This window comes from Galleria mellonella, unplaced genomic scaffold, assembly GCF_026898425.1.
Source record: "Galleria mellonella isolate WM207_F2 unplaced genomic scaffold, CSIRO_AGI_GalMel_v1 utg264, whole genome shotgun sequence".
In the NCBI taxonomy this organism is placed as follows: domain Eukaryota; kingdom Metazoa; phylum Arthropoda; class Insecta; order Lepidoptera; family Pyralidae; genus Galleria; species Galleria mellonella.
This window is the reverse complement of record NW_026442060.1, coordinates 2,194,129-2,209,005: the sequence shown is the minus strand read 5'-3', so window position 1 is coordinate 2,209,005 and position 14,877 is coordinate 2,194,129. Positions and strand designations below refer to the sequence as shown.

At 32.8% G+C, this 14,877-nt stretch overlaps 1 protein-coding gene across 1 annotated transcript in view; it reads left to right on the top strand.

Annotated features, from left to right (window-relative positions):
• Nucleotides 1–7,187, top strand: part of LOC113513847 (cell adhesion molecule Dscam2-like) — a 96,006-nt gene extending 88,819 nt beyond the window's left edge. The window contains exons 31-32 of the mRNA XM_052895074.1: nucleotides 3,048–3,125; nucleotides 5,617–7,187. Of these exons, the coding sequence (XP_052751034.1) occupies nucleotides 3,048–3,125; nucleotides 5,617–5,645 (107 nt within the window). The 3' untranslated portion in view covers nucleotides 5,646–7,187. The remainder of the gene's footprint in view (nucleotides 1–3,047; nucleotides 3,126–5,616) is intronic.
• Nucleotides 7,188–14,877: the final 7,690 nt, after the last annotated feature.

The following is a 14,877-nucleotide window of genomic DNA, read 5'->3' as shown; positions in this document are numbered from 1 at the left end:
TATTTTGTGACGATAAAAGTTCATATGCTGTGAGTAGTGTAAATAAATTATTTATTCTTTATTTATTTATTTAAACTGTGCATTAACACAGTAATTTCTATACACATTATCTAACGGCGGACTTAACTCCGGACGAAATTGTCTACCAGTCAACCATTGGACTATTATTTATTGGGCAACTATCTATCTATCTATTTACATTATTCCCATGTACTGGCAAGTATATTTTAGTTTACAAAAATCATCAACTTAAGTCTTGATAAAGTGTAATAAAAGGTATATTAAAAAATAACAGGAAATTTTAAATTTCATGGGTTTGTAGAGCCCGATTTTTTTTTATTATATTGGTATATATGCCCCCGAAGTATGATAAAAAATTCAGTTGTATTCATTGTTTATTTTGTCTGTATCTAACAATCGCTAAGGTTAGACATGTTTTTATACTCGGCGATTTTCTTTTTTTTTTTCGAAATAGATCAAAGAATTTGTATTGAGCCTTAGTTTCGACATCATATCCGTAAACCCATGTTTCGTCACCTGTTATAATATATTTGATATTTATAATTCTGCATCGTCGTTGACTTCATTTAGTGACTCCTGAGTAAATTCTATTTGCCAGGGTGAAAGGGATTGTTAGCAATGGAGTTTGACAACACCATTGCTAGCAATATGCCCTATCAGGTCGACCTCCACGTGGTTCCCCCTGGAAACCATCGTGAACAATTCTTATTGAATTCGTCACGATGGGCCAACTGACCTGCTTCATCCTTACCTATCATCCTTCACTAGTGCCCCGCCGATGTATACCGACAGCGCTGGTGGGGTTACTATTTCATTATCATCCATAAAAAAACTTCTATTCGCCGGTGTTGTTATATAAAATTCAATATAATAAATATATATATGTACTTGGAAATAATTAATACAACTCCTCAAGTTTTATGGCTTATCTTTTTTAATTGAAGATTACTTTTAGATTTAGATTACTTTCAGAAGATATTAATCAAACTTTATCCTATGCCAAAACGCTGAAATATTTTATATTTTATTAATGGTATTTCTATTTATTCGCAATCATATCAGACGTAGTTACGGATGTATAAAGTAATTGTAACTTGTAATGTAATTTTACATTATGTTATAAAAATATTATTATATTAGCCATTAATTGTCCACCATTGAACATCGATCTCCCCCACAAGGGAGATTTTGCCAGTAGACGCCATGCTTTATATTTTTATATTTTCTTCCCATATGGTCCCGAATTAGAATGGGCCATACCTTCCTTTCACGTGAGTGTCATAATAGGCTACTACTAAGAGAATTTAATGGCCGAAGGATGAAGCATCACCAACGTCTAACTGCAGTTGCCAATCCGTCTGCCAAGCATAAAAACTACTAGCAACCCCCCCCCTCATGCTATGTTCTATGCTCAGGCTATATTCAGCAGTGGACAGGTAACGGTAACTTACAATTAATAATAATGCAATAATCACTTACTGGTCGTTTGTCACCTTTCCACATAGAAAAAAATCGTTAGAATGTACTATTTTCTTTATTTATGTACTTTTATATACTTAGACTATTTAAAAGGCTGCTTAATAACGCTGTGGTATTTATATTCTTATTTTAAATACGAGTATGTTCTCAATAATGTTAATAATAATAAACAGAAAAATGGACCTTGTATATATACCAACAAGCAACATTTATATTTATCAGTGGACAGGTAACGGCTGATATGGCAATGATGATGATATTAACGCGACAAGATAAACTTTTAACTAGTATGAACGATTCAAAAATATTTACTTTTTTGTAAAATTGTTGATTTATAAAATTTACCACTAGTGTATTCTATAACATAAATAGATAGATAAAATAGATACAGATATATTTATTTAACAAAATATGTTTGAATAAGCACAGAATTTATCATTGATTCCTACACTAGGCTGAGCCTGTCCTGTAGGAAACAGGATTCGTATTATCTTAACATGCATACAGAGATTAACATTGGCTTTTTAGTAGTACTGCTATGGGCAGAATCTTATATCTTTTTTAATTTTTTTTGTTTTTAGGATTTCATTTTCAAATGTAAATATGTAAGTTTAAATATGTTTGGACCGTTATAAATCAATCATGCTGAAAAGGCATATGCTAAATTGAAAGCTTTTGTGCCAATTGATACGAGCAAAGCCGCATGACACAACTAGTGATTAATAACGCTATTTGCTTAACATTATTAGGACATAGTTACACTAACTTCCACCAAAGGTAGTGTTGCGTAGTGTTTCATTCTCGCTTCCCTCCACCATCAATCTTGGTCTAATTTAATAAAATTAATGAATCTTTCTTCCGTTTTAGTTGGTGAAGGAATCTAAGGATTTGGCGCTTAATCTGGTCTCTCTTGCAAATAGATTAAGTACGATTAATTGATTGAGCATTACTTAGAAAGAATTTATCTTAAACTGTAAGTCGCATAATCTTTCTTATCACAATGTTTAGCTTATTGAGATAGCTGAATATTTAATAGTAATTAAATTGGAATGAGTAACATATAGGTAAATAATATAACACGTTCATAATTTCAGCCGTTAACTTTCCACTTCTAAACATAAGCCTTCTTCGTAAGAGGAGTTTTGCCAATAGTTACCATGCTTTGCAGGCGGGTTGGTGACCGTAGTTAGGCTTTTAGAGGTATTTTAAGCGGACGCTGCTGCTCAGCCCTCTGCCATTAAGTTTCCTTAGTCGCCTCTTACGACACCCACTGGAACACGGATTTACTACAAAAAATATATTTAAAACACTGTTTTAATATTTAACAACTTAAACAGTGTTTACAAAACTCTGACTAAGTTCTTAAATATTTTTAATCCTTAAGGGCTCTACTGATCTCTATTAAATTTGGTATATATGAACTATCTTTACGTATTTTTATCACGGTCAGTAAAAATATCCCGTTCACGCCGACGAAGTAGGTAATAAATTTGGTTTTATACATATATATTTTTAAAGGAAAATAATCTCTATGTCATTGTCAACAGAGACCAGTTTCCAGAACCGTTCCGAGTCCGACGACAGTGACAGCACGTCCAAAGCAACAGTTTCAGCGATGCCGCGGAGTAAGTCGTAATTTATTCAAATAATTATGCTTCACGACTATAATCCCTAATGGGGTAATCAGAGGTATTTGTCAACTGTCACCATTACGATGAACGTAACACGCAATAAGATTACTAATGAATTGTTTAAAATGATGCCCACAGCTACCTTTTATCATCGCACCGCTTACCTTTGACAGAGAATTCATCCTCACACCTAAGTGACCCCTACCTAAGTGATCACGTACAGTGCGGTTTCAAAGGAATTTTCTTCCGCGAACGCTCAAGCTGTAGAATGAGCTCTCTGCCGAGGTTTTCCCTACAGACTACAGTATGAGGTTCTTCATAAATATTAAAGTTTTTTTTTTAATGGATGATTTTCCCACCCGCGCTATCAGACTGAAGGATGATATGAGGATGAAGTTCTTCATAAAGGTTCACGATGGTTTCCAGGGACCACGTGGAGGTATTAAGGTTTGTTTAGGGTCGGCAACGCGCACGTGACAGTGTAGTGTTGCAGGCGCCCTAGGTTACAGTAACCGTTTACCTTCAGACGGGCTGTATGTTTGTTTACTACCTTGATAAAAATCATAGTATAAAAGAGAAGAAAAAAAGAATAAAAGTATAGCAATATTTCGCTTAACATTAGAATTGTTTTTAATTTGTTATCGGTGTTTGGCATCACTGGAGAGATATCGGAAATTTTATTCGTAGATAAGGGTAACTGTTTTTTATCAGATGACCTATATGTTTATTTCTATATTTACGGGTAAATAACATTCAATAATACTTATTAGCCTTTCAAAATAATAAAGAAAGCTTTAAATAGATATTTATAATATTATTTAAATAAGAAATTTTACATACAATTAATTGATATTGAATATAAATTTTTACTAATATTATAATGTGAAAATACATTTGTTTGTTACCTCTTAACGTCTTACAAATTAGTCTTATAGAAATTTTATCAAAATCGGTTCACTAGTTGAGTTTTTATACCAAAATTGATTTTGTCACAACTAAAGTCTTGAAATATATCAATATTGTAGAATAACTTAAGATAGTTGGTGAAAATACGAAATTCAAATGTGTTTAAATATTGTATGTATATATTTTGTCTTCAAAAAAGATACACTAAATAGTAATAATTTATTAAGTGACTTTAATCTGGGACATTTGAAATTAATACTGTTTAAAAGAAAAGAGGAATCAATATAAATTCTTAACAACTGAAATAGAAACACTTGATCTCTTTCTAAATGACGATTAATTAATGGTGTAACATTAACTTAACGTTTATAACATTCCAGTGCCAACTAAACGAATTTATTTAGTTGCCACTAAATTATTTTGTAGTTTTCCGCTATCTCTACGGAAATTTAATTGGACTGTCGGGTTTAATTAAACCAGTTGGCAAGATAAGATAATAATCATTTGGAAGGTTAATAGGGACGTCTTGTTACAGATTAGTAGACCAAAGTAAGCAAAAAGTGTAACTTAGTCTTCAGTACAAAATTGTTTCTTAATTAGACATATCTAATTATTGTTTACGTGGTTTTATCTCTTTTGATCAAAATCTAAACAAGTAGCAATTGAATCTATCGATAGAATCGTTTCGGTTAAGGTGTTTGGTCATTTAACAAAATTAGGTAAGAATTACTAGATGATGCTGGAATTGACACTTGTGATTTTTGTTAATTATTATGTAATTAAAGATAATCACAATGTTTCTTGTTAGTATGTGTGTGTCTTTTTATACAAAATTGTACAATATAAGAGAATAAAGACAAATCCTATAATGATTTATTACTATATCAGTAAAAAATAAAAAAAAACTACTCGCCAATTTAAAAATTTTGTCCCAGATGTTTTTTAAATACAAAATAATCAATGAAAACCACAAGTTTTGATTCTAGCGCCATCTAGTCTTTCATATCCAAATAGTTTCTTGACGAACTACTTTAACATTCGCATAAGAAAGAACAAGTAACTAGACGTCGCTGTTTTATTCTAACTAATTATTGATTCGATCGATTGATTAATTTGCCACTTGTCTAGGGGGCTATTATTAAAATTGACTAAGTAAATATTTCCCGAAATCTTCGTAGTTTCTGGGAAATATCTACTTAGTGAATGTCTTAGTCATAAAATTTAATAAAAAATGTAGGTTTTTTAAAACCAAAGGTTTTCCTAAACTGAGGTGTCCTCACTATACCATGAGGTGATGGTAGGCTCGCCCTATGCCCTGTAACATTCACTATGCTCAGTTAAATCTTGGTATGTCCGAGGTATTATAGTCACTACACAGTAATAGTCGACAAATGCCTCCGATTATCTCATCAGGGCTAGTTATAAAATATGAAATAAATATGTAATTTTTTTCTGTACCTTGTTATACAAACCTGTTTGATTTCATTTTTTAAGTTTTTACATTAAGTTTGGTCGCAATGTTGATTTCAATTTATAAATTTATAATTTTCCGCATTTAATACAAATACATTTGTTACAGGGCATTGCCGGACTCCGCATCACAGATAACAACAAAATTGTATAAAATAAAAAAAAAATGTATAAAGTTTTATAATGTTTACATTAAATTGTTAATTCTACAGTTAAAAGCATATCAGTAAGTCTATATTTAAAAATATATACAGTTTTCTTTAATGGAAGGAGTTAATTAGAGATTTTATTCCTGTTTTAGGAAATCTTACGAGTCGTCTATTTTTAGTTATCTTAATTAAAAGACTGACATTTCAAATATAGTCGTAAGATAATTTTGCTAAATGTTCATTGTAAAAATAAAAACTGCCAAATTATTCTATCGTTGTCACTATAACAAAGTAAAGTTGTATTTACAATACACTATATGCATGATTAATCGATATAACCCATATGGATGTATCGCTTCGATTTCTATATATTTTGTTTACTCTAGTTATTTAAATATGACTATACAACTATATTACTATATAAAAGATTATCACCCATTTCCATATTACCCGTACCAATCGGATATCTACATATATGTATATTCATTTCGAACGGATTCTCATTTCGATATAATATTGGATAACCGATGTTATTAAGCCAATATATAGATATTACTATATATTATCCATCACTACTACACTGCTACTGGTGATGATTTTCAGTCATCTAATGTATATAGTATTATAAATATAACAGCTTAATTCTAAACTGCAATATTTATAAAAAAATATTCATAAAAACATCAAACTTGTCATAAACCTATTTTATCTCTTTCTTTTACGCAATTTTTTCAGTTTGAATGAAAGTGACAAAACAGTATAATAATCAAAATAAGATTGTAAAAGGTTTTATTTTCTAAGAATAAGGGGTGTAAATGTGAAAATGAGTAAAGTTATTTGGATGATTAGACATTTATGCGTTTGTTATGCAATATATGTTTTAAAACCATTTTTGAACCAAGGACTGCAGTGTTTTAAAGCATGCAATGGTTTAATTTTTATTTTAATATTTACCTACGTGGCCAGGATATATTAATTGACCAGGATAAAAGGTAGTCTATTTACTTCCATCTAAACACTACAAGTATACCAATTTTTATGACAAATGTTTTAGCTGTTAAAATGCCAAGAGCTACCCAAATTTTATACAAAAGTACCTCTGTCTCATTTGTGTTTCAACCGTGAAGCAGTTGTGTTTGCATGGCTGTGTTTCGGTTTGAAGGGTGAAATATGGCAGTGAATTTACAGGGTACAGAAGCATAACAGCTGGGTCTTCAGGAATGGCAATACATGAGGAGTATCATGAGTGAAAGAGTATACTCTATTATGTCCTTGGTACTGCTCATATCTATAGGCGACGGTTACCACTTTCCATCAAGTGGGTCGTCAGCTTGTTTGCCATTCTAAGTTGCATAGAAAAATGTTAAGTGTGAATACACCTTTACTGATAATAAAACTTTAATACTTATTTCATGTTATACATGAACAATTTACCAATTAAATACATACTTTCTATCGAATGGAAATTCCAGTACATAGATTTAGGTTTTGTTATAGATCTTATAGCGATTAATGTCAAAATGGTAATAAATGTCTGAAGTATGATATTGTAATTTATTTAAATTTATATGTTTTTAATTTAACCCTAACATAAATATTGTCGTGCGATCCCGCCATAGAATAGGCCACCGCTTCCTTTCCCATAGGTGTCGTAAGAAGCGACTAAGGGAGCTTAATAGTCGAAAAATGAGCAGCAGGGACCCTCTTAAAAGATCTCCAAGCTTTAACTGCAGTTGTCAACCTGCTTGCCAAGCATAGCAACTACTGGCAAAACTTGTCAATACAAGGAGGCCTACGTTCAGCAGTGGACAATTAACGGCTAATATGTTTATAAATATATGTAGATTTTTAAATTATTAATCCAAAAAAGAAACTATTGTACTTTTAACAAAATTAGTACGGAATTAATATAGAAATAAATCCTTTCGAATGAAATAAGAATCATCAAAATCGATCCGTATAGAATATAGTTTGTATATTATTTATTGTGTATTATTTTATTATTCTTTAACTGGTGCATTAAAAAGTAAACAAATAAATTAATGCCGACACTCTTGAAAAGCGTGGCAACTACTGGGGCAGGCCTATGTTCGATAGTGGACAGATTTTTTAATGGATATAATGGAATGACAACCCCGTCTGCGTTAACGGTATATACACTGGTGGGGCACCAGGGAGAGATGATTAATGAGAATTAAAAAACAGGTCAGCCCATTGTAATTAATTCACCCAGAATTACTAAACATGATGGTTTCCAAGAAGATTAGCGAGGAGATTGACCTGACAGGGTGTATTTCTAGCAATGGGAAAGCTATATCCTATTACTAATAATCCCTTTCCCCCAAGCAGTGGACAGTTTTTTTTTTTTTTTGATGCGCTAACGGGATACGCTGACGGAGCACCAGTGAAGGGTGATAGATGAAAATGAAAACAGGCCAGTTAGCCCATCATGATGAATTCATCAGGAATTAACCATGATAGTTTCCAGGGGGAACCGCGAGGAGGTTGACCTGGTTGGATATATTTCTAGCAATGTGATTCTCAGTCTCCATTACTAACAATCCCTTTCCCCCTCGCAGTGGACAGTTAACGATTGATGGATGAAAAATGATGATAATAAATATAAATGTTAGTATGTAAGTCTAGCCAAGAGTATATAAATTTGAATATATTCAACAAGTATATAAAATATTTTACACGGAAATTTACATAAATTTTATAAGGGTGCTGCTAATTAAGCATCTTGTCCAGGTTACATTTTAGCATAATCATTGCTGTTGCCTGTTGCTTCGTACGTATCGATTTTATAAATAAATAAACTCTAAATTGTCGCGTAAAAAAAAAAAAAATTAAAATCATCATTTTGATGTATTAAATTAAAACATATACCACATTTCATTAAGTTAGACATTTCAAAATACGCTTGTGAAAACTGCATCCAACTTAAAGTAACAGTTTTGATATGTTTAAACAAACTTATAGACAAAAATTTCTAAATCCTGTTCTCGTTGAGATACCTTACATTATTTTATCTGTTAAATATTTCCTATATACAGATACCGCCTAGTAACAACTTTATTATATGTCTAAAAACAAAGACTAATATAGAAAAAATCTTTTTAACTGTATAAATAAAAGTTACTAAAGATAGATAGAAATATGGATGGATGTTATGCAAAATTTACTGTAGGAATTTGAATGAAGTTTGGTACATGGGTAGGTCATATCTGAACTTAGAACATAGAATATTTTATATACCAATTCACGCGGGCAAAGCCGTAGGATAAAGCTAGTAATTAAATAATAACCGCTACTCATATAATTGCCTTTTTTCTTTTTTCATTTAGCGAAAACAAGACGTATTTATTTATACTGTATTGACCAATAAAATATGGTACCAAACGAAGTAGGAATATAGAAATTCTCTACTAGTCAATCTTTATGATGTACAAAGATACTATTCATAGTAGTGTACTCGTTTCAGTGCCAAATTTTGTGATAAGTTATTTTCAAAACGTTGACAGTTTATACATGCAATAAAATTTAGGTACAAAATCAGAAGCAGCAAAAACGCGGCAAATAGAATAATGTTGCCACACACAAAAATACAAATACAACAATTATCTTTAATTTTTTACCAAAGGGAGACTTTGTACAAAAGTCGTTTGCTTAGAAGCCTCTATCGCATTCGTGTTTCTACCGTGAAGCAGTTGTGTTTGCATAGCTATGTTTCGGTTTGAAGAGTAGGATATGGCAGTGAATTTACAGGATACAGAGGAATAACACCTGAGTCCTCAGGAATGGCAACGCATAGGGGGTATCATGGGCGAAACAGTATACTCCATGTCCACGGTACTACTCATGTCTATAGGCAAGGTTACCGCTTTCCATCAGGAGGGTCGTCAGCTTGTTTGCTATTCTAAGTTGCATAAAAAATAACCTTTTGTTTAACAATAGTCTAACCTATAAATCTAAATATGAACTAACAAAATTTGTATTACATATGTACGAGGTCTGTCCGGAAAGTTCGTATAAAAGTGTTCTGGAATGCGAGAAAGAGGAGTGGGGAGGCCAGGTAAGCGCAGGACCCCTTCCTTATGTCCCTAACAATGCTTCAGTTCTGGTCTGACCGCCGTGCGGTGCGAACTGGCTTGTCACGCCATCTGTGAAGTTACCTCTTAACGAAACCCCGTCGGCATGGAGCCCGCTTCCGTTGAAGAGCAGCGCGTCGTAATCAAGTTTCTCTCGAAACTCGGCAAGAATGGCCGTGAAAGCAAAGAGTGGAAGACATCCGGGGAACCACGAACAAAAAAATCAAGAAAATCCCGCTCAAATGTCAAGACAATGTTGATTGTTTTTTTCGATGTTCGGGGGATTGTCCATCAAGAATTCGTCCCTCCAGGCCAGACAGTTGATGGAAAATTCTACGTCGATGTGCTCAGACGCCTCAAAGCTCGTGTGGCACGAGTTCGTCCAGAATTGGCGCGAGAGGGGCGTTGGATTCTTCACCACGACAATGCCCCTGCCCACACCTCTCTTGTTGTCCGTGAGTTTTTGAGTAAAAATTCCATTACGGTGACCGAACACCCCCCCTATTCGCCGGATTTGGCCCCGTGTGACTTCTTCTTGTTCCCAAAAACCAAATTGGTACTTCGGGGGCGGCATTTGGGGGACATAAATGAGATAAAAAAAGCTACGACGGGGCAGCTGAGAAACCTACAACCAGAGGACTTTCAAGGAGCCTTCTCACAGTGGAAACGGCGTTGGCACAAGTGCATTATGTCACAGGGGGAGTACTTTGAAGGGGATAAAATTGATTTACCTGAATAATTGTAAAATAAAATTTTTAAAAAACTTTTATACGTACTTTCCGGACAAACCTCGTATATAGATCCTTGTCTCCGATAATAAATTATAATCTTTGGCGTAACTGTCATAATACAACGTTTACTTGGTAAATTGTCGCCCTTGCATCGCAGCGACAAAACTTACACACGATAAATCAACCTCGTATAATTAAACAGACCGTATTCTGTACTTTTTACGTGCAAAACTTTATCAAGTGGGACCAATCGTAACTCAACGTGGACGTGGGGTCGCGTAAATCAACTTGGAAACTTTGCTAAATAAATAACTTCGTCCGATCGTAATTTTGAGTTCAAACTACAGTTTTAAATCCCAGATGGGATCACGCTTTCAATTGTACCTATATATTAGGTGATAATGGGAATATTTAATACATAATAAAAATAAATACGGACGAAGTTGTAAAAGTATCCTGATTACAACTTCGTCCGTAATCAGGATACGTTGATTAACCAGGATAAAAACAGTGTATGTAAAAACATTCTACATCTCTAACAGTAAGTATATACTATTTTTTTATTAAGACCATTTATAACTATGGCATGGAGTATGGCAACATTGAGATCTATCAATTATAAAAAAAATTAATAATATTCAATGTTTCCAGTTGGTCTCCGACCTTAGCCTGTTCCACAACGGAACAAACGTTACTTACAAAAAATGTTTACGATTGATTATTTCATAATTAAAGATTGTGGATTACACAAAACGACATAAATCGTAACAGAACCAGTTATTTTGATTTAAAAATTAAACTACTCAAGCAAATTTGATAAAATTTCTATGGAACTAATCTGTAAATATGGCTTTTCAGATAGATACTAAAAGATTTTTCAAATCGGCTCAGAACTGATGAGGTTATAACAAATAAAAAAAAAATCCTACTTTTTGAAGTCGCTTGAGAATAAATTATTCTATTAGCGAATTCAAACTCTATTTAAATCATGCAATAATATACTTACTAAATTGTTGCTGATAATTTGAATTTGTATAGCAAGTAAGTATTTGAAAAATTCCAAAAGCAAAATATGAAGTAGACTCAAAGTTTTTAGTGGTAGATTTATATGCAACGTATTCTATGATTGACGAGAAAGTATTCCATATACTAAGTTAGGATACAAACTACGCGTATAATAAATTTCATTCCAATCCATTCAGAAGTCATTATCATCATATCAGCCTTTAACTGTCCACTATTGATTATAAGCATTCGGGGGTATTTTTCTATTAATTGCCACGCTTGGCGGATTGGCAACCACAGTCAGGCTTTAAAGACGTTTTAAGAGGGACTTGCTACCCGTGCTTCGCTCCTTTAGTCCTTTAGTCGTCTCTTACGACACCTATGGGGAAGAAAGGAGTAGCCTAATCTATCACACCAGGACAGAATTACAGGACCACATGATCAAGTAGATATTAGGTAGATATTCTTTATTATTCCCTCCAAAAGATACAATAATATATATATATATATATATAATAATACAATCCCCTACAATAGTAAACTCATTGTAGATACATACAATTACAAGAAACTATCACAGTGAGAAAACAATGGACGACCTTATCGCTAAAAGCGATCTCTTCCAAACAACCTTTGGATGGAGACGAGTAATTATAAACAGTTTGATCGGAGGCACGATGATTATTTTGTTATAAATACATACCTATTTACATATGTACATAAAATTTTTAGATAGCTGAAGAAATAAGTATGATTGCCAGACAAATAAACAAATTATTATTAGTTATTGCCTGAAAGAGCAACAAATATCCATCCATCCATTCATCATTATAAACTTTATGCATTTATAATATTAATAGAATTAAATTCCTACCTTTGAGTTTCTCTTTAGTATGATACTTTGTGTTCAAAAGTAACTTTTTTATATACATACATACATAGAAAGATGTAATTTTTTATAAAAAAAAAGTAAACAAATAAATTTAAAACAAAATCAAGTCAACAGACGGCATTTTTACTTACAATTAAATATAATTAATAAATAATAATATATACAACAAGAACCAGCATATTTTATAAACACTTTGTTAGCATTGGGATACACTAATAAAATCTCTTTGAAGTACTTTGTATACATTACAGGCGTGGCATCCGCTGCAACCTTCTTTCTGCAATTTGATTACATCACGTTATTAAGGATTTAATTTAAAAACTTGCGAAATGTAATGAATACAACGTAATTATTGCTTAAATAAGCAGTGATATGAAAAAAAAGACATTTATTATTATTAGTTTATGTGATCGTTTTATACAATAATTTAATATTTTCTTTCACAACAAAAAAACCGATTTCTAGTATTGGAAAACCAGTTATTTTATTTTAAAAAACTACTCAATGTATTTTGATAAAACATCTATGAGACAAGTCTGAAAGTAAAGAATGATTAATATTACTATTGTATTAGTTAAAATTGGCCTGTGGTCCCGGCGAAGAATGGGCCACCCCTCTCTTACCCATAGGTGTTGTAAGTAGGCGACTAAAAGAACTTAATGATCGAGAGATAGGTAGCAGCGTCGCTTTAAAAACATCACCAAAGTCTAACTGCGGTTACCAGATCCGCATGCCAAGCATCTACTGGCAAAACCGCCCAACACTCTCCTTATAGACCTCTAATTAATTTAAAAATAGGCACCTGCCTATGTTCAACAGTGGACAATTATCGGCTGATATTACAATGGCCATGATCTGTCACGGAACGGACCGGACGGATGTCTTTCAATACGCTCTGTTCTTCTAGTAAAACTAAATCGTAAAACTATACGGATGCAATGGTCTAAATAGCTTTCCAAACTCCATATAATTGATTTATATTTATTCAGTATTAAAGTAGTGATAGAGAGCTATCCGTATATTATACGAAATATTAGACATATGCCATCACTGATTTTATTGTAACTGATAAATCGGAACAATTCTATTATATTTCAAAGAAATAAGTCAGCGGTTTCGACAAAAGCTTTCAGTTTGATTTTTTCCGATATCTAGACACAAAACAATAATAAAATACACATATAAACCTACCTCCTGAATTACTATATCTATTTGATGAAAACCACAATGAAATCCGTTGCGTAATTTAAAAGATCTAAGCGTATAGACGGCAGGAAGTGACTTTCTTATAACCTATACTATGTAGAAATTAAATCATTATTTAAATTCAAATACCGATAAATAAAATTCTCAAAAACTTAACAAGAGTTACTAATGAAGGGATCTGTAAGAACATAATAGCCAAAACATAAAACATAATTGTATGACCGTTCCTATCAATGTTCTAATGAAATACATATACCATTGAAGCAGTATCAACTCTAAAATTCTGGCCGGCATTTCAATCGGAAACTACATTTCACAGTACATAGACCCATTAATCGACTCACTGCATTTTGAACCATAAATCAAACGCGAAGTGGTGCAAACTCGTACGTTTCCACCACACCTATTCACATGTTCAAAGTTTGTCTTTAATCACATTAAATTTTCACTCGGCAGCATGAAACACTTCGAATCCCGATGGAATCCATTATGCTGACTCTCTGATAGGTAGAGGTTTCCATCGATTTTATAAACTTTAGAGATTTCATGATTAAAGGTAATGTTTTCTAAGTACTAAATTCCACGGTTATATTTATAATGTATGTATGTAAGACCGTTTATAGTGACATATGTTTTTTTTAATGGGTGATAATGGAATGATAACACCGCCTGCGCTATGGTTATACTCCAGCGGGGCACCAGTAAAGGATGATAGGAGACTATAAAATCAGGTCAGTTACCCTCTCGTGACGAATTCGTCTAGAATTAACCATGATGATTTCCAGTGAGAATGACGTGGAGGTCGACCTGATAGGGTGTACTGCTAATAATGGGTCAATTAGACCCCAATCCCTTTCCTCCCAGAAACATATGTTATTTTACTAATACAATAAAATTGTAGCTGGACGATACATCTTATTTATTTATTTGTTAGTTCATATTATATATGTGTACATGGCGGACTTAATACTAAAAGCATTCTCTCCCGGTCAACCATAGTATGTATACAGAAGATATGTAAAAAAATAATGTAATGGGTAGCAGCAACGGAAGTTAAAATTAATTTTTAGAAAATTTTGTCTGTCTGCCTATATATTCTGGCATCACGCAGTTACTACTGTACCAAATTGAATACGGTTTTGCTGTTGTATTCCTGCAGGGCAAACTTAAAAATTGGGGTACGTTTTATTTCGATATGCCATCTAGAAATGGTCAATTTCAGTTTTCCAGCTTCTGAAATCCATGCGTACGAAGTAGTGGTAAAAAATAAAGAAAATAACTCTTAAATTTTGTCAA